Source organism: Lampris incognitus, chromosome 10 (assembly GCF_029633865.1).
Source record: "Lampris incognitus isolate fLamInc1 chromosome 10, fLamInc1.hap2, whole genome shotgun sequence".
Lineage (NCBI taxonomy): Eukaryota > Metazoa > Chordata > Actinopteri > Lampriformes > Lampridae > Lampris > Lampris incognitus.
This window is the reverse complement of record NC_079220.1, coordinates 7,396,073-7,416,497: the sequence shown is the minus strand read 5'-3', so window position 1 is coordinate 7,416,497 and position 20,425 is coordinate 7,396,073. Positions and strand designations below refer to the sequence as shown.

The 20,425-nt window shown below is 45.5% G+C and overlaps 1 protein-coding gene across 1 annotated transcript in view; it reads right to left on the bottom strand.

Annotated features, from left to right (window-relative positions):
• Positions 1-1,011: 1,011 nt before the first annotated feature.
• The window catches only part of grin2aa (glutamate receptor, ionotropic, N-methyl D-aspartate 2A, a), a 262,500-nt gene continuing 243,086 nt past the window's right edge, over positions 1,012-20,425 (bottom strand). Inside the window, 3 exon segments of the mRNA XM_056287637.1 lie at positions 1,012-2,958; positions 6,221-6,459; positions 15,955-16,052. Coding sequence (XP_056143612.1) covers positions 1,012-2,958; positions 6,221-6,459; positions 15,955-16,052 — 2,284 coding nt within the window.

The following is a 20,425-nucleotide window of genomic DNA, read 5'->3' as shown; positions in this document are numbered from 1 at the left end:
ATCAGCTTCTCTTTTACTAGCCGTCGTTTTCTCAGTCTGTAAACACTGCTCATCGTAAACCACCTACAATCCTCTCACCAAAACGCAAACCGATGAGGCTAAATGTACAAAATCTTTATGCTAATACCTAACAGCCCAAAAAATACTGCAAAATGTCCTCTGGCTAGTTCTACCTCTCTCAGCCCCTCTCCCCCCCGCCTCCCTCTCTCTCTCTCTCTCTCTTTCTCTCTCCTCCTCTGCTGCCAGGTGTCTAGGTGGCCATATTTGTCATTGTAACAAGCAGCAGACCATGGGACCAGCTCACTGTGACGGCTCCCCGCCCTCCTGGGATGCCTCCACGTCTGGTTTCGACATCAAACGTGTCCATCTGGTCCCCCTCTCTCCCCCTGAACTAGCTGGCCCACACCTTGACAGACTGAGGGGACGGAGAGGGAGGAGAGCGAGGGGGGAGTCGGGGGATAAAAACAAAAGCGGGGCTGATATTTCCCCCCCTCTCACTCTCTTTCTCGTCATTTTTTAAGTTCTCTCACCACTTCACCGACATCTATCTCAAATCAACTGCCTGATTCTCGATCTTCTGGAGGCAGTCCATTGTTTGTCACTCAAGTCTTTTCTTACCCACTAAGGGGGCTGCATAATTTCGTGTCCCCCTTTATGTCAAACGGGTTAAGTTATTACCAGCCGACCCTTCTTTACACCAGGTAACCTTGAGGCACAGTACCAGTCATGCAGCCAACTCATTGATACATGAGAGAGAATGGATGGAAACAGTGATATCATCTGCAAAGAGAGTAGTATTAGTAGTAATTGTTGTATTCTTATTAGTGGTACTGGTCATACCCCAATGGGAATGAGTACTTTCTGATTTCGACGTCAGAGAGAGGAAGAAGAAGAAGAAAAACCTTAGTGTGGCTATGGCATCCCTAAGTGGACAAGATAGTTGATAAACTATAATACAAACCCAGAGAAGAGGAAGTAGGAGGAGAGAAAACCCATCATTTCTCATATCGACTAAACGTCTGACTCCAGACTGGGGATTTTCTTGTACACCCGTCTATTGCTGAACTGGGCTGTGTTTAGGACACCACGGGGGGCTGGGTATGCGCTAGTCTTATTGGCTGAGTAAGGCATCACATGCTCTGTATTGTACATGTCATTGGCTATTCGCCCATCTCGGGAACAGTAAGAAGTGGTGGACTTGACCGAGGAGCGGAGATTGTTCGCGTCGTTGCGCGTTTTAATGGGGGCCGCCCCGAGGGCTACTGCAGGGGAGGCCACCGCCAGCTGTTTGTAAATATCCGAGGAGCTGCGCCCATGGACCAGTCTGCTGGTGTCATCCCTCAGTGAGTGGCTGAGGAACGGGTTATCCGAGCTGTGGTCCGGGTACAGCGACTTGCTCCTTTTGCTCTCTTCCAGGTTGTGGTTGAACAGCATCGATTTGGACCCGGTACCAAACAGTCTTCCAGAGTAAGGACGCATGCTGAACAGGTTAGCGTAGGGCGAGTCAGATGCTGAGTCCAGGAAGCGGTCCTTTTCTTTGAGGCTGACGCTGCGTGCTGGTCGTCCCAGGTCCACGTCCTTTGGCTTCTCCAGCATGATGTTGTCAAACGAGTGCTGACGGCTGAGCCTCAGACGGTTTCTTTTCTGGACATGCGGCCCATCTGTCTGTGGCCAGTACAGCCCGAACATCTCGTCTGGCTGCTGCTGCTGTTGGTGATGCATGCTGGGATTGACCAAGGCATCCGCAAGGAGCTGGTCCTCACTAATGTCGTAGAGATTGGCCGTATGGAGGCACGCTTCGCACCTGTTATATGGGGACCGTGTAGCCGAGGCTGTTGCACTGGGGGTGTACGGGCTTGTTGCAGGATAGCCGGAAGTCATCTTAGATAGGCAGGATCGGCAGTGCGTCTGTTTGTATCTGTCGTTGGACTCATGCTGTGACAAGTTTTTCTCTTTCAGGCTATAGTGTTTTGAATAGGCAGGGTCTGATAGGAGGTCAGAGTCTGTGTGGTGCAAAGGGGAAGAGTTCAAGTGTATGATTGGTTGCTCACACTTCCTGTAGTTGTCATTATGGTCGGAGTACATCTCAGGGTAGTCCAAGTCATCCACGGCCAGGCCCCGGCTCTCGCGATAGTGGATGGGGTCAGAGTGCAGGCTTAATTCCCGGTCAGAATCGATGGTGTATATTTTCTCTCCTCCTCCTCTCCCGGCTTGGTTGGTTCCTCCGCTGACCTGCTTACTCTTTAAGTAGGTCAGCTCCACTTCGCTGCAGTCCCTGGGGTATTTTGACGTCACCGATCTTTTTTTTAAGTTGTCCTTGGGCTTCAGGTGCTTGTTGTTATCTGGGTCTTTGTAGGAGGCCGCCCGGCTAGAACAGTCGGAGATGTCTGAATGGGCTGTGTCCTCGGGGAGGTAGCGCTGCGTCTTCATTGACATGCGAGGGTCGGGCATTAGCATGTCAGGCATTGGCGGGCCCCCAGTTGGACCCGAGCGGAGCGTATCCACAGACTTCTTCCACAAGGTGCGAGGCGGCTTGGCATTGGTCTGGGCTGCGTCGGCACTCACTGCCACCTCCACCGTGTTGGGGTTGGCGTCATTGAGTGTCAAAGGGTGCTGGCCTCCCTGAAAGATGTAGTTGTTGAGGTGGTCTTTGTGCCGATTAGCCAAATACGACTGCAGGTCTCCTGTATCTCCGTAGATCATGTCTTTGGGGGCGTAGCTCCGGTTGTCAGCATAGATGAAGTTTCCTTTCTCTGCCATCATATCCATGATCATGGGGCCTGCTGAGTGCATGAACTCACGTTTGGGGGAGTTCACGCGGGAGCTGCCCAGGGTGGACATGTTGGTCATTTGCTTGGCTGACTTGATGAGTTTGAGCATGTTGGCCTGGGGGCTAAAGTCAAGATCCGACTTCTTCTTCATGTCGATGTGGACACCATGAATACAACTCCAGATTCCCTGTGCAGAGACAGATGGTCGAAGGGATGGAAAGAGAGATAAAGAAAATATAGAAGGAAAGAAGGGTTAAAAAAATGACAGGAGACAGGGAGAGAAGTTTTAGAGGGAGAATGTAAATATGTTTGAGTGATAAAGTGACACAGAGAGAATTACTTATTTCAAACTTGGCTCTGGCCAAACTGATCTGTGTTCTGTATTTGATCCAGTGTTTTATTGAGATGCACTGAATTAGTGACTCAGCAAATTACAGTAAATGGATCGGCTCAGTATTTTATCACCATCTTTATCCATTAGAATATTAAACACACAATTTTGTCAATAGCAAATGTAGCTTTCTCCCCAGCTCAGTATAAACTTTTGTTTTTCAGCTGTCTTCATTTTTTCACCGTAAAAGCAAAAACAGACCCCCTTCACGAATATAGAAACTTTTCTTCTAGGAGAGATTGACAGTATATAACATTTAGGGTCATCTAATCTGGTGGTGCAGTTCATAAACACAAAGGGAAACTTGCATAAATATTCCCCAAAATAAAAAGAATTTAAAAAAAAATTAAACTACGCACAAAAACAGAGCTTTGTTCAGCTTAATGTATTCGATTAATATATTCTATCAAAGGTGAGCCCTCGCTCCAGTACCAGTTCCATCATCAACCCCAACCTGTCAGCCTATCAGTGTTAAACTGACTCTGGGGTTAAACACTAGAATAACCAAGACACTCATTATGACCGTTTTCGGATTTTCAAAGTCAAATGACTTTGTGGGGAGAAAAAAAAAAGATACAGACCTGCTGCTCCCTGAATTCTCCTAAAACTGCATATATTTGCATTAAAATGAGTTTTAGATGAATTGCACAAAAAACAAAAGTTATGATAAGAGCTACCTAAAACGACAATGGACAGTCAACATGACCGTGCTGTAATTTGCGCGTGATCGTGCGCGTCATGTCACTATTTATGACGTGTTTTGGTCGCATCATTTCCTTTGTGAAGTTCATTGCTCTGTCCTAGAAACACACTAGCGTTCTCCAGTGCGGAGAAATAGTCTAAACTTGATTTTTGATCATTGCCAACATGTCTGGTTACAGACGCCGTTACAGACGCACCATGACTACCACCGATGCGTTGCAGTAGTTACAGGCGTTGGATCGCGGCCATTTTAAATTGTTTGAAAAATAGTATCAAAAGTTGTTAAAATGTTACTTTTGGTGTCAGCTAGTTTCATAACAGACACACTAACATATGTAATGCATTAATATCTCAACTGGGTATTTATCTTGATAGAATATAGAGTTTAAAAACCAGCGGTCATTTTGACCGCCCATGGTCGTTTTAGGTAGGAGTGAAATCCCGGTCATTCTAGTGTTTAGCCAGTTGGGTTCTATACAACTGGGGTAAATACCTACACCAACCACTCTTCCCTAACACTCAACCAGCTCTGCATCCCACCAGAACAGTGCCCATCAGCACACATACACACGAACTTGACCTTGGACTGTACCCAAACCTGGTCTCATATCCAACATTTTAGTGTTTCTAGTTGGCATGAATTTATTCTGTGAATATTTATAATTCTGTGTATTCTTACATGTATTTTTGTTCTATCTTTTCTCATGTATTGCATTACATTTTCATGTAAAATATGCCCTACATAAATAAAACTTGATTGATTGGTTGACAATTTATAAGGAGGACACATTGCCCAACTGGTTGACCAATATGTAATTAACCAAGAATCACTGCAGTTCCATCACCCTCACGTATGAGCCATTTCCTGTGCATCTGAAAATCTGCATTGGGTGGAAAATATCCAAAGAAGCATACCTAAAAAGTCATAAATGAGGTATTCGTCCACTTTTAAAAAGTTTAACCTGGGTCACGGTTTACAACACTAACAGAAAACAGTACTGGTTGAAACAGAATGCATCTACTGAAGAGGACTTGTGTCCCAAATTGCCCTTTCCATCTTCCCTGAGAACATCACTTTATTTTCTTAGTCTTGAAGTGTTTGCTCCTTCCCCGACCTCCCTTGGTTAACTTTGCTAATTGAGTCAAACTCTGCTTGGAAGACAGTGCAGGGAGACTGCAGTGCATGTAGATGTGCACCTGCAGCCTCTGACTGCTGTGCAGCACAGGAGGATACTGACCTTCCAACAGAAACTCACAGAACAGATTGATTTGGGGTGGCTGTTGTGATTTCACCCCAAAAACACTGCAAATTAAGATCTATTTCTGATGACATTTAGGCTGCCTTGTGATCCCCCCCCCACCCACCCTCCACCTCCTCTGCCTCCTTTTCGTCGCTCCACAACTCTTTTTATCTCCTCATCTCTGCAGTCTTTCTGCTTCTCCCCCTCCGAAACCCAAATCTGTCCCGCTCATCTGTGTGTGTGTGTGTGTGTGTGTGTGTGTGTGTGTGTGTGTGTGTGTGTGTGTGTGTATGCAGGTTTCATTGCCCATTCTGTCCTCTTACCCTGCTGTTGGAAAATAGCACTGAGCCAGGTTCGCCTGACCCCAATAATGCAGCACTATCGGCCCCAAATCTACTTTCAGTGCTATCTTTTCATGCTATAGCCTTGAACAGGACTATTAATAACCCAGAAAAACACACACATGCACAAACACACACACAGACTACCCTAACCAACCCCCACCGTGCATCCCACATCTCGCCTAGTCCCTGTCCTGTGTTGTTTGGTTTTATCAGACAAGTTTAAGACTTTTGGTGGGACGTGTCACTGAATATCTCTAATTTTCTTCCTTGTGCTGTACGTGTCGTAGCCAAATCCCTCCCTTATAACTTGTTACTATTTACTAGGGGTGCACAAATATCACTTTTTCACCTCCGATACCGAGTACAAATCTCTTAACTGTTGGCCAACACGAAGACCTGATCCAATCCATTACTGTTGCTGAGCAGGTGCAAATGTTGACTGTTGGTTTGGGGTCAATAAGCAAACATTTTTTTCCACCATTAAAGAAAAACACACAGTTATACACAAAAAAATACAGTTCATGTGCTTCCATGTGCAAATCAAGCCATTTTTCATTTATTTACGACTTGTGGCGTTTGCTATCGGGTAAAATCTCCAATAACAATACTCCGTTTTTTGGTTTGGTATTGGCCCCAGTTGGCGCATCTCTGCTAGTTACCCTCATACCCTACATACCCAAACTTGTGTATACTGGATGTGTATGTGTGTAATAGACACAGATCGAGGTAGCTAGATGGAGAAAGAGAGGGGGCACGCTGGTTGGTTCTTACCCTGCTGATGGAGAACAGGAGTCCCGGCTGACCGGTGCAGACCCCGGTGAAACAGTATCGAAGCCTCCAGTAGAAGAGGTGCTCGGAGACGAAGGTGATGAGCGAGAGGCCCATGGCCGTGGCCAGCATGTAGAAGACCCCCGCCATGTTGTCCACGTCCAGCTGGCTGGACATCACCTCGTTCTTCTCGTTGTGGCAGATTCCTGTCAGCCACTGGGCCTCCAGCTCCTCCATTTCGCCTGAAAGGCGACAAGGGAACAGGTCAGAGGACAGCGGCGTTGAAGGTCTGATATTTTATTTTGGTTTGTTTGTTTTTGACCGTGGGAGTTTCCCATCAGCCAAGTATGAGTTCCTCTGTCTTGTCTACCAGGATGAAAAGACTGTTTGGTTATGTACTGCAGGTAAAAGAAAGAGAAAGAAAGAAAGAAAGAACCTTTCTTTACTTGTCTTTCTTTCCCTCTGCTGTACTGCTAGACTCCTTACTGTAATAAAGAAAGACAGAAAGTAAAAAAGAAAGAGAAAGGAAAAATAGAAAAGACAGCAGGATTCTTTTTGTCATTTCCCCCGTATCTTTATTATTCCACTATACTCTCTGTAGGTACTGCTAGAGAAAGGGACAGAAAGAAAAGGGGGGAGAGAACGTTGTTATCTTTCCTTTCTCTTCTCTCTGTCTCTGTCTCTGTCTCTGGGTGACGTTTGCCGTGTGGCTCATCCGGTCTCATTTGTCTCTTTCAGGATTGGGTAAGTGAGGCTGTCGGACAGACGGACAAGATGGCGGCGTGGAGCAGGACGTCCTGCAGGTCCAGATGGCGTCTCCAGAGAGATTACAAAATAAAACGCCAAACTAACGAATATCACCAACATGATCTTTTTTTTATACTTTCTAACTGCTGGCTTATTTAAGACAACAGACACTCCCCTAATGCCCACATCCTGAACGCCTCAGTAGTCCCTCATTCTAAAGGATGGTGCATGGTGTGACTCTCTAAGAGGATGAGGGATCTTCTGCGCGGTGCTTTACACAGGTGTGCTGTATTTAATCATGATCCATGAATGTGATGTATGGGGCTGTAAAATTCCCCTCACAGTCTATTTTTACGTTTACTGATATTTTGCGTTGTATTTGTGTACACATGAATTATAAAGAGGCGGCATGGTGGCGCAGTGGTTAACGCGGTCGCCTCGCAGCAACAAGGTCCTGGGTTCGAGCCCCGGGGTAGTCCAACTTTGGTGGGTCGTCCCGGGTCGTCCTCTGTGTGGAGTTTGCATGTTCTCCCCGTGTCTGTGTGGGGTTCCTCCGAGGGCTCGGGTTTCCTCCCACAGTCCAAAGACATGGAGGTCAGGTGAATCAGCCGTACTAAATTGTCCCTAGGTGTGAATGTGTGTCGGCCCTGTGATGGCCTGGCGGCCTGTCCAGGGTGTCTCCCCGCCTGCCGTCCAATGACTGCTGGGATAGGCTCCAGCATCCCCGCGACCCTGAGAGCAGGATGAGCGGTTCAGATAATGGATGGGTGGATGAATTATAAAGCTTAATGCCAATGCACCAAGAGGCTGAACTAGGACTGTGCTGATCAAAAATTTTTTAAAGTTATGGAAAGAATAATAAAAAAAACAGCAATTTATTCATACTGGGACCTCGTGCATAGTTGATGTGTCAGCAATATTGAATCTGCTTTTTAAATGCTGGTAGCCTACTTTACACAGACAGCAAAATGCCTCTCTACCACTTGGGCTACGTTTTGATAAAGCTTTAGTAAAGCTGATTACTTGTCCCTTTCTTGAATAGGAAATATGAATTTGCTCTGCTTCAGCGTACCTGGGCTGTAATTGACAGGAGTATAAGTCAGAGTTTTCTAAAAAAAGCAAACAAAGCCGATTCCTATGTTGATTCTGTCAAAATGACTGATGGCACTGGGAATTATTTTTAAAATTCAGTAAGCGATGGAAAACTTTCAGCCAATGCAACCCCTGCTTTTAAGTGCTCATCACAGCAGCCAAACGTGGAAGAAGAAGGCCGGTCGTGTCGAGTTCGAGGAAGCGAAGTTGTGTCTAACAAGCAGATATGACAGAACGAGCTGGTAGAAGACCTTTACCAACAGATAGTGCAGCATCAGGAGTGAGACTCCGGTTCATCCATGTTTGTTTGTTTGTTTGGCGGTGGGGAAGGTGCTGACACAACAGCACTGCTGACTGATTCACGTTGAATGGATCTCTCAGATCTCGATATAAAAAAAAACACCGACGCAATTACCGCATGTCACCAATAGGTGTCAGTAAATTCAACACAAACAACAATCTTAGCGACTGTAGCGTTCCACACTGCTACTGCTCGACTCCCAATTTTAGTACAATTTTAAAGACTAGTTGCAGGGGGGGGGGAAGGGGAGGAGGAGGAGGAGAGGGCCATTTTATCAATGTATTCCTTTACCCTTGCATCTAAAAGCAGCGGAGGAAAACATCTGCGGGGATCTGCTGCAGAGTTGATTTCCTCCGAGAGGAACTGGGGCTGAGATTTAACATTTCGCCCTCTGTTCAGCCGCCCGAAGTCCCCGGCGGCAGTCTGGTGACCACTCTTTTGGAACGAAGGAACACAAGTTTCTACAAGGAAAGGCCTCCCAGGGCCCGTGAAGAAACGCTTTCCTCTCAACCGTCGACAGTCTGGTTTCAGACACTTTTTGACAAACCGTTGAAGGGTTTAAGCCGCGGGTATGTTTGGAAATGTCTCTTCTGTGATAATGTCATGTCGGCTCACACACACACACACTGTGCATGAGAAAATGTCCGTTTCTTGTGTAACCGAGCTGTTTTCTTGCCCGGTGCGGGATTCGATATGGTATGTACTGCACCACAAGACGACGTCACTAACCGCTCGGCTAAAGGGTCAGACCCGTTAGCTAGGGGACTAACGTGTCTTATTAGTAGTTTACAGTCGTCACCCTCCCCGGAAGCGCGCCCTCGCGCTTTGTTCTTCCCGCGCTCCGAAGAGACTTCCGAGGATCTGCATACTTCCGGATCCCACCGCTGCCGCCAATGTAAGCGGTTATTTTCTTGCCCGGTGCGGGATTCGATACGGGGTGTACTGCACCACAAGGCGACATCGCTAACCGCTCGGCTAAAGGGTCAGACCCGTTAGCTAGGGGGCTAACGTGTCTTATCAGTAGTTTACACTTGTCTTGTGACGGTTGAGATAGCCTGGCGAGTTGCGTTGATTCAACGGGAGAGTACATAATGTTCCCTCAACGCTATTTAACTGAATTTACCTAAACGTAACCTAACATACCCGAACCCGATTTAACCTCAACCTTAACCGATAGCTAACCTATTCGACAGCTAACCCAACTCTAGTCCACTAACTTCCGGTTTCTGCGGCAGCGGTCACATCAGTTTCCTGTTTGCTGGCGCGCGCTATTGACACATGGCGTATTTGTCGCGATGCCTGCAAGGTTTACCGTGGACAAATCACAGAGTTGTCGACAAGTTCTGCACGTGTCGTTGACATTTATCCACCTTGCAGGCACCGCGAAAAATACGCCGGTCAATAGCACGCGCCCAAAAACAGGAAACTGGTATGAGCGCTGCAGTCGAAACCGGAAGTCAGTGGACTACAGTTATGCGCAGAGCGAATTCAACTGCACTTTCTAAGTACTGTGCTGTTGTAATTCTATGGTTAGACACTATATATATATATATATATACATATATATATATATATATAATATATCTACTCCTGTATTTTCAGTGTGTGTCTGGTGTGTGGTGTGTGTCTGTGTGAGAGTCTATAAACGGCCAAACTAAAGCACTTGGGGCCTTGATTCTTTTTGGAGGTTATTGAGGATGATCAGGGGCACCTATAAAAAATAGCAGAAAATTAAAATTATGCATAATTAATTATGCATAAATATGCAAAATATGCCTTTTTCTAAAAATGGCTAAAAACCACTTTTCTCGGCATTTCAGATGATTCTGAGCATCTTTGATTTTTTTCACCTATAAAATTTTTTTTTCTGGGACTTAAATGTTTTGGCATTATGCAAAATAAATGCATTTTTGCAAAAATGCACTTATGATCCTCATTTTTTTGGAGGTGGTAGGTATTGTTCCAGAGAGGACCAGAAAAATAGCAGAAAATTAAAATAATTATAATTATTATGCATAATTATACAAAATATGCATTTTCTAAAAATGGCTAAAAACCACTTTTCTCGGCATTTCAGATGATTCTGAGCATTTTTTTGGGGGGGGGGTTGGAGTGGGGGGGGTTTAGGGGCAGGGGGAAGGCGGTTAGCTGGCAGGATGAAGAGGAGGGAGATTTAGACGGGTGGATAACCAAACCGCTACATTGTAGCGGGGTTCTTCTAGTGCATATATATATATCCCCTTCATAGTCTCCAGGGCGAAAATAAACCACTCGGATTACAATCGGGTTCCGCTGACTTCTTTGTCATTTCCCCGACCACACGGGGAGGTCAGGAACGACATCCACTCTGTTTACCCGCTCAAAAGACCCCACCATGGGATGGGTGGTGGGGTGGGGGGTTTCGAGAATTGGGTGGGCTTGCTTTGAGGGATGGGTTTTTGTATTGCTAGCAGGACAATTATGACACGGTTGTCTTTATTGTTCCACGGCTAACACAATCATTCCTAATTCTACTGTATAACTGTATAAATGCACTTGCCTTCCTGTGTGAAAAGCAATAAAATTATTTTTTTTAAAAAGACCCCGCCCACTGTCTCGCTCCCGCCCGTCCCGCACCAAAAACGCTCCCACCAGGAACACTCCCCAGAACTAAAGCAAAGCGGTCAAAACCCGCATAACCACATTGACTAACAACACACCTGATCTTCCCCACACATTCTCCATTTTTAAAATGGCTAAGAACGGAACAGTGTTTAATCCTGAACTCAGTCTTGACCTTACACTGCATTTAAGGAAAGTGTCAGAGGATTTCAACTTGGAAAGTGTTTGGGAGAACTTGGCATTGACGGCGGCTCATTAATCTCCCAGCTCCTGCCTGACTCTTTCAAGACATTTGCTACGGGTCGAAATCCAAATGATGGATTTACATGCACACCAAAAACCCTGGTTAAGGCGAGTAAACAGTTTAAGGCGATATTTCAATAAAAGCATTTACATGGCGCCAAATATTGACATTTTGCTAATACCCGGGTTTAGGTGGATTAGTTTTTTGTAGTTGGTCTAAGCTGTTTGTGTTGTACAAGCATCCGCTTTAATGCATCACGTCCGCTTTCAGGCGAGTAGTTTCAAAGGGCCAGAAGAAACACAGCCAAAATGTCCATATGCAACAGTAGATTGACGGATCGAGGCGTCTTGATCGTGCTTAGTACTCCGATTTTGACCTCAACCTACTACTACTACTACTACTACTACTACTACTACTACTACTACTACTAGTTTCGGCTGCTCCCGTTAGGGGGCGCCACAGTGGATCATCTGTTTCCATCTCTTCCTGTCCTCTGCATCTTCCTCTGTCACACCAGCCACCTGCATGTCCTCCCTCACCACATCCATAAACCTCCTCTTTGGCCTTCCTCTTCTCCTCTTCCCTGGCAGCTCCATATTCAGCATCCTTCTCCCAATATACCCAGCATCTCTCCTCCACACATGTCCAAACCATCTCAATCTTGTCTCTCTTGCTTTGTCTCCAAACCGTCCACCCTGAGCTGTCCCTCTAATACACTCGTTCCTAATCCTGTCCTTCTTCATCACTCCCAATGAAAATCTTATCATCTTCATCTCTGCCACCTCCAGCTCCACCTCCTGTCTTTTCATCAGTGCCACTGTCTCCAAACCATATAACATAGCTGGTCTCACAACCATCTTGTAAACCTTCCCTTTAACTCTTGCTGGTACCCTTCTGTCGCAAATCACTCCTGACACTCTCCTCCACCCACTCCACCCTGCCTTCACTCTCTCCTCCACCTCTCTTCTGCACTCCCCGTTACTTTGGACAGCTGACCTCAGCCCAATAAAGAAAATCAGAAGAAGGCGTTAGGATGAGTATTTTCTTTTAAGCCGGAGAAACGTCTTTATCAGTTTGTGTTAGTGTGTATGTACAACACACCCAATAAACAAAGTGGTTTTCTTATAAAAGACAGATAAAAACTCGTAGCAGGTCCAGTTAACTCTGTCCTGATTCCCATGCCGGTCTTGGATCTGTGTTTCCAGCCGGTCTGTCCATCTCATTTGTCGCTCTTTCTGTCTGTTCTTTGCCCCCCCCCCCCACCCCCACCCCCACATCTCCTCTCTTTCTCCTTCCTCCCTTCCCCGTCCTCGTCTCTGTTTTTCTGTTGTGTCTGTGAAGGCAATACGTCCCCCTCCCACAGGCCCGCTGGTCTGATGAAGTAGCGTCTGCCGAGACGCGGAGTCAGTGTTATCTATCATGGGCCGCCCTCCGTCTCCCCGTCTCTCACCCCGCCTCGCCCTTTATCTCGCTCACCTCTCGCTTTCATCACACGCAAACTCTCCGTCTTTCCGTTCCCTTCCTCCGTTCCCTCGTTTTCTCTCCTCCGACCAACCACACACCACACACCACACACACACACAGACTTCTCTGCCCATCTCATTACTTCATCCCTGTCTTTCTGTCTCTTCTCTCTCTAATTACCTCACACAAGCTGCGTTTCTTTCTTTTTCACCGACACCACCTCTCCTACCTACCCACCTCTTTCTCTCAGGCCTCCCTCCACCCACCCTTCTTTATCCGTTACCTTCTCTGTCCATCCTTAAGCAGAGCTCACGGTTAGAGCCGACTTCCTGTCGTCAAGACCCGTGTGCGATACGGCGTGAAGGAGATGACGCATTCGCGTTTTCTGAAATAGGGGCCGAGTCTCAATACTCTGCTACACACTAGTGGTGCACACTAATGGTACTATTTTCTGCTTAGTGCTCACTGGCCATTAAAATGGGTTTGGTATGTATTCTGTATGCATTATACTACCCTCAGTCAACCAGCCAAAGTCAACCAGCAGGTAGATACGGCAACCTTTATCTCCATGGTAACCACGCAAGGTCGCCATTTTCTTCCAAGAATAGCGTCCAGTCTAATTCACATTAGATAATTCGTCATTTTTTTGTACACCATATTTATTCTATGCTATGAATATTTTAATATCCATCCATCCATCCACTATCCAAGCCGCTTATCCCAACCGGGGTCGCGGGGTCACGGGGTCTACCCCAGCAGTCACTGGGCGGCAGGCGGGGAGACACCCTGGACAGGCCGCCAGTCCATCACAGGGCCGACAAACATAGCCACAGATTCACACCTAGGGACAATTTAGTACGGCTGATTCACCTGACCTGCATGTCTTTCATACATGTCTTTTTATGTTTTTTATATTTTATATAGGACACTAAAAATGGGTACTACTATATAGAATGTACTCTGGCTGTAGTATAGGTATTATTTTTTGGGGGGGGGTTTCCCCCCCCTTTTTCTCCCCAATTGTACCCTGCCAATTACCCCCTTCTTTTGAGCCGATCCGGGGAGGGGCTGCAGACTACCACATGTCTCCTCTGATACATGTGGAGTCACCAGCCACTTCTTCCCACCTGACAGTGAGGAGTATCACCAGAGGGACGTAGCGCGTGGAAGGATCACGCTATTCCCCCCAGTTCCCCCTCCCCCTCAAACAGTCTCCCCGACCGACCAGAGGAGGCGCTAGTGTAGCGGCCAGAACACATAACCACATCCGGCTTCCCACCCCCAGACACGGCCAATTGTGTCTGTAGGGACGCCGGACCAAGCCGGAGGTAACAGTAGTATGGGTATTCGGACACAACCCTGAAGTTGTTCTGCCGTCAGGGTGAGTAGGAAACAGACAGCTGTATAAGACTAATGTGGGCTGCATAATGACAAGTATGTTCACTTTAAAAGCTTCATTTAGTTAAGAAGTTTAGCCACATTAGCTTGCCGCTAACTCAACCGAAAGGGCTGACACCAACAAGTTGTGCCATTTTTTTAAAAATCTGCAAGTAACAAATGATAATAATAATAATGATAATAATGATAATAACAATGAACCCAGGGAGAGGAAGAACACTGCAGTTTCGGTGTGGCCTGGCAGCGGCGTATAAATGGAGCCGCGGTGTGATTGGCGGACATGCTCCGTAGCGCCGATAAGACTCTATGAATGGAGAAGATTTGGTGCTCGAGCTCATTTCATCACCATCAATCCAGTTATTGTGAGTGGCTCGGGATCAGGACATCAGCGAAAATGCAAATGGGAAATGGAAATGACTCAATCACTGAAAGCTCAAGTTCACGCTCTCCCTCTCTCCCTCTCTCCCTTGCTCTCACTCACTCACTCACACATACTCCCTCTCTCTCTCCCTCTCTCTCACTCACACACACACAGAGTGTTATTTTCTCCTACTAGAAAATAATTTATTTAAGAACTTTAGAGACTACTGTTATAAGGGAAAATTGTGACTCACAAATACACATTCAGAGAGAGAGAGAGAAAGACAGAGAGGGGGGGAAGAGAGGGAGAGAGTGGGAGAGGGAGAGAGAGAGAAGAGGAGAGTGAGTGTGAGGGAGAGGGAGAGAGAGTGGGAGAGGGAAGAGAGGAAGAGAGAGGAGGAGAGTGAGTGTGAGGGAGAAGAAGAGAGAGGGAGAGAGGAAGAGAGGGAAAGAGAGTGGGGGACAGAGGGGGAGAGAGAAAGAGGGAGAGGGGGAGAGAGGAGGAGAGTGAGTGTGAGGGAGAGGGAGAGAGAGTGGGAGAGGGAAGAGAGAGGAAGAGAGAGGAGGAGAATGAGTGTGAGGGAGAAGAAGAGAGAGGGAGAGAGGAAGAGAGGGAAAGAGAGTGGGGGACAGAGGGGGAGAGAGAAAGGGAGAGGGGGGAGAGAGGAGGAGAGTGAGTGTGAGGGAGAGGAAGAGGAAGAGGGGGAGAGAGAAAGAGGGAGGGGGGGAGAGGAGGAGAGTGAGTGTGAGGGAGAGGAAGAGGAAGAGGGGGAGAGAGAAAGAGGGAGAGGGGGGAGAGAGGAGGAGAGTGAGTGTGAGGGAGAGGAAGAGAGGGAGAGAGAGAGGAGGAGGGACAGAGGGAGAGAGAGGAAGAGAGTGAGTGTGACGGAGAGGGAGAGAGAGATTGGGGGGAAGAGGGGGAGAGAGAAAGAGGGAGAGGGGGGGAGAGAGGAGGAGAGTGAGTGTGAGGGAGAGGAAGAGGGGGAGAGAGAAAGAGGGAGGGGGGGAGAGAGAGTTTGAGGGAGAGGAAGAGAGGGAGAGAGGAGGAGGGACAGAGGGAGAGAGAGGAAGAGAGAGTGTGACGGAGAGGGAGAGAGAGTGGGGGGGGAGAAAGAGGGAGAGGGGGGGAGAGAGAAAGATAGGGGGGGCTCAGACTACAGAGAAGAGAGGAATACATTAGAATAACTTACACAGTGCCCTGTGTTTCAAGCAGCCTTCTGTGTCCAGAATAACATCAAAGGACTATTTATACCTCACTGTTTTGCTTTTGCGCTATCAGCAGGCAGCAATACACGGGTTTGTGTGTGTCTGTGTGTGTCTGTGTGTGCGCGTGTGCATGCACGTGTGTGTTTGCGTGAGCTAGCACACATGCAACTCAACAGCACAAGTAAGGACGCTTCCAGAAATGCCACAACTTGTTGCCTTCGGATGGTGTCTTCCACTGTATTGTCAATAATGACAACACTTTGTGAGTGAGTTTGTGGGAAAGTGTGTGTGTGTGTGTGTGTGGGGGGTGTGTGTGTTTCTCACCATCTCCGATGATGGCCAGGATAGCGAGGTCCACCTGCCGCTTCCAGTAGGAGCCTTTCTGCAGCGCAATGCCGTAGCCAGTAGTAGCGAAGATGTACCTGCACACACACATTCACACAAGTACACAACATTCATTGTTGAGACTGTCCTCCACCAACAAACGACCCCATAGGTCGTTTGTACAAGCAGCCTATTGCGACCTATAGTGAGGTTTTAAGCTACGTCCTCGCGGTCCTCCGTCATTATAACACGTGACTTTCCCTGTAACAATAAGCACCTCCTTCCATAAGCTGTCGCGAGACGGAATATTAGTAACAGCAAAGTTTAATGTCACATAGCGGTTATAATGTCCACGCTAGCTGACTTGCTAACTTTTGGCTAACGTTAATTTAGCCCTTATAACGTTATTGCTAAACATGCTGCCGATAGCAATCTTACTTACTATACTAGACGGCAAGACAACACAACAACACACTGACAACAAGGTCTGTTGTTCTCACGTTGTTTTACAAACCGCGAAAAGTATCTGTGGTATATCTCCTGCCGCCGGTAGGGGGCGCTAATTTAGGAAACGCTTCTGTGGGTCATGCTAGCGGACAAACGACCTGTGTGGTGGTATGGGTTGGAGGCCTTGTTGTCATCGTTACATGTATGTTAGTCCCATTACGGCTTAACATGTCTCCAGCTGGCAAACTACGCTAAGCTAACTACCTAACTACGCTATGAGAGAAGGAAAACACTCAAGTTGACGAGAATAATAATAATAAAAATAATATCAGTGATGTTCAGCCAGAGTAAATAGATGGGTGTTTCACTACACCTGTCATGTTCGTGCCCTTTTCCTTGCTTTGTTTTCCTCCTTTCAGTCGTTATGTTATTTTATTGTGACATCACATTGTTTATGTTTTTGTAAACCACCGTAACAGTGGTTAATTATTCTTATTGTAATCACTAATATGAAGTGCAGGTCCCACGTGGGACAATAAACAACTGTTCCTGATCCTTGGCGTTTAGTAAAATGTGTCGCCGTCATACAGACACCAGTGTGTCTCCTGTAGTCGGTGTTCGTAAGCCCCCTCTCTCTGAAAACACTGATAACAAAACAAAACTGTCTATATATATATATATATATATATATATATATATATATATACAGTGGTGTGAAAAAGTGTTTGCCCCCTTCCTGATTTCTTATTTTTTTGCATGTTTGTCACACTTAAATGTTTCAGATCATTAAACAAATTTAAATATTAGACAAAGATAACACAAGTAAACACAAAATGCAGTTTTTTAATGAAGGATTTTATTATTAAGGGGAAAGAAAAATCCAAACCTACATGGCCCTGTGTGAAAAAGTGATTGCCCCCCCCTGTTAAAACATAAATTAAGTGTGGTTTATCACATCTTTGGAAAGCTGAGTTCAATTTCTCTAGCCATACCCAGGCCTGATTACTGCCACAGCTCTTCTCAATCAAGAAATCACTTAAATAGGACCTGACTGACAAAGTGAAGTAGACCAAAAGATCCTCAAAAGCTAGATATCATGCTGCGATCCAAAGAAATTCAGGAACAAATGAGAAACAAAGTAATTGAAATCTATCAGTCTGGAAAAGGTTATAAAGCCATTTCTAAAGCTTTGGGACTCCAGCGAACGACAGTGAGAGCCATTATCCACAAATGGCGAAAACATGGAACAGTGGTGAACCTTCCCAGGAGTGGCCAGCCGACCAAAATTACCCCAAGAGCGCAGCGACGACTCATCCAAAAGGTCACAAAAGACCCCACAACAACATCCAAAGAACTGCAGGCCTCACTTGCCTTAGTTAAGGTCAGTGTCCATGACTCCACCATAAGAAAGAGACTGGGCAAAAATGGCCCGCATGGCAGAGTTCCAAGACGAAAACCACTGCTGAGCAAAAAGAACATAAAGGCTCGTCTCAGTTTTGCCAGAAAACATCTTGATGATCCCCAAGACTTTTGGGAAAATACTCTGTGGACAAAAGTTGAACTTTTTGGAAGGTGTGTGTCCCATTACATCTGGCGTAAAAGTAACACAACATTTCAGAAAAGGAACATCATACCAACAGTAAAATATGGTGGTGGTAGTGTGATGGTCTGGGGCTGTTTTGCTGCTTCAGGACCTGGAAGACTTGCTGTGGTAAATGGAACCATGAATTCTGCTGTCTACCAAAAAATCCTGAAGGAGAATGTCCGGCCATCTGTTCGTGACCTCAAGCTGGAGCGCACTTGGGTTCTGCAGCAGGACAATGATCCAAAACACACCAGCAAGTCCACCTCTGAATGGCTTAAGAAAAACAAAATGAAGACTTTGGAGTGGCCTAGTCAAAGTCCTGACCTGAATCCGATTGAGATGCTGTGGCATGACCTTAAAAAGGCGGTTCATGCTCGAAAACCCTCCAATGTAGCTGAATTACAACACTTCTGCAAAGACGAGTGGGCCAAAATTCCTCCACAGCGCTGTAAAAGACTCGTTGCCAGTTATCGCAAACGCTTGATTGCAGTTGTTGCTGCGAAGGGTGGCCCAACCAGTTATTAGCTTTAGGGGGCAATCACTGTTTCACACAGGACCATGTAGCTTTGGATTTTTTTTCCCTTAATAATAAAAACCTTCATTTAAAAACTGCATTTTGTGTTTACTTGTGTTATCTTTGTCTAATATTTAAATTTGTTTGATGATCTGAAACATTTAAGTGTGACAAACATGCAAGAAAATAAGAAATCAGGAAGGGGGCAAACACTTTCTCACACCACTGTATATATATACATTCATGTGTATGTGCATGAAAATATATAGGGAAAATCAATGAAAATTGTTAAAGAGAAAAAAACAAAACAAAACGATGGCCGAGGATAAAAGCCATAATCAAATCGCTCAAGTCAGGTCAGGCGTCCGGTGCAGCAACTGATCATCGTATCCAACACGGGGATCTCCGGTTCGAATCCCCGTGTTACATCCTGTCACGGTTATGTTTTTGTTTCCCGTTTTATTTTGAAGGCTATGTTTTTGTTTCCCGTTTTATTTTGAAGGCTATGTTTTTGTTTCCCGTTTTATTTTGAAGGCAATGTTTTTATTTCCTGTTTTATTTTGAAGGCTATGTTTTTGTTTCCCGTTTTATTTTGAAGGCTATGTTTCTGTTTCCCGTTTTATTTTGAAGGCTATGTTTTTGTTTCCCGTTTTATTTTGAAGGCTATGTTTCTGTTTCCCGTTTTATTTTGAAGGCTATGTTTTTGTTTCCCGTTTTATTTTGAAGGCTATGTTTTTGTTTCCCGTTTTATTTTGAAGGCTATGTTTTTATTTCCTGTTTTATTTTGAAGGCTATGTTTTTATTTCCCGTTTTATTTTGAAGGCTGTGTTTTTGTTTCCCGTTTTATTTTGAAGGCTATGTTTTTGTTTCCCGTTTTATTTTGAAGGCTGTGTTTTTGTTTCTCGTTTTATTTTGAAGGCTGCGTTTTTGTTTCATGTTTTATTTTGAAGGCTATGTTTTTGTTTCCCGTTTTATTTTGAAGGCTGTTTTTGTTTCCTGTTTTATTTTGAAGGCTATGTTTTTGTTTCCCGTTTTATTTTGAAGGCTGCGTTTTTGTTTCATGTTTTATTTTGAAGGCTATGTTTTTGTTTCCCGTTTTATTTTGAAGGCTATGTTTTTGTTTCCCGTTTTATTTTGAAGGCTATGTTTCTGTTTCCCGTTTTATTTTGAAGGCTAGGTTTTTGTTTCCCGTTTTATTTTGAAGGCTATATTTTTGTTACCTGTCTTATTTTGAAGGCTATGTTTTTGTTTCCCGTTTCATTTTGAAGGCCATGTTTTTGTTTCCCGTTTTATTTTGAAGGCTATCTTTGTTTCCCGTTTTATTTTGAAGGCTAGGTTTTTGTTTCCCGTTTTATTTTGAAGGCTATGTTTTTGTTCCCCGTTTTATTTTGAAGGCTATGTTTTTGTTTCCTGTTTTATTTTGAAGGCTATGTTTTTGTTTCCCGTCTTATTTTGAAGGCTATGTTTTTGTTTCCTGTTTTATTTTGAAGGCAATGTTTTTGTTTCCTGTCTTATTTTGAAGGCTATGTTTTTGTTTCCCGTTTTATTTTGAAGGCTATGTTTTTGTTTCCCGTTTTATTTTGAAGGCTATGTTTTTGTTTCCCGTTTTATTTTGAAGGCTGTTTTTGTTTCCCGTCTTAATTTGAAGGCTATGTTTTTGATTCCTGTCTTATTTTGAAGGCTATGTTTCTGTTTCCTGTTTCAACTAAAGGGCCTGACTTGTTAGCCAAGGGCTAGCGAGTCTGTTCATCCGCGACTCCCTTCCTTCGGGAATTGCATCCCTGTGCTTCAGCATATCGGCTCCCTCGCTCCTCTGGGCCTTCGCGCTTCCGATGGCCTCACGGTCTCACCATCCCACTTCTGACACCAATGTAGTGAATTCGGGGGGGGGGCAGCCGGGATGCGAACCTGGGTCTCCTGCACCA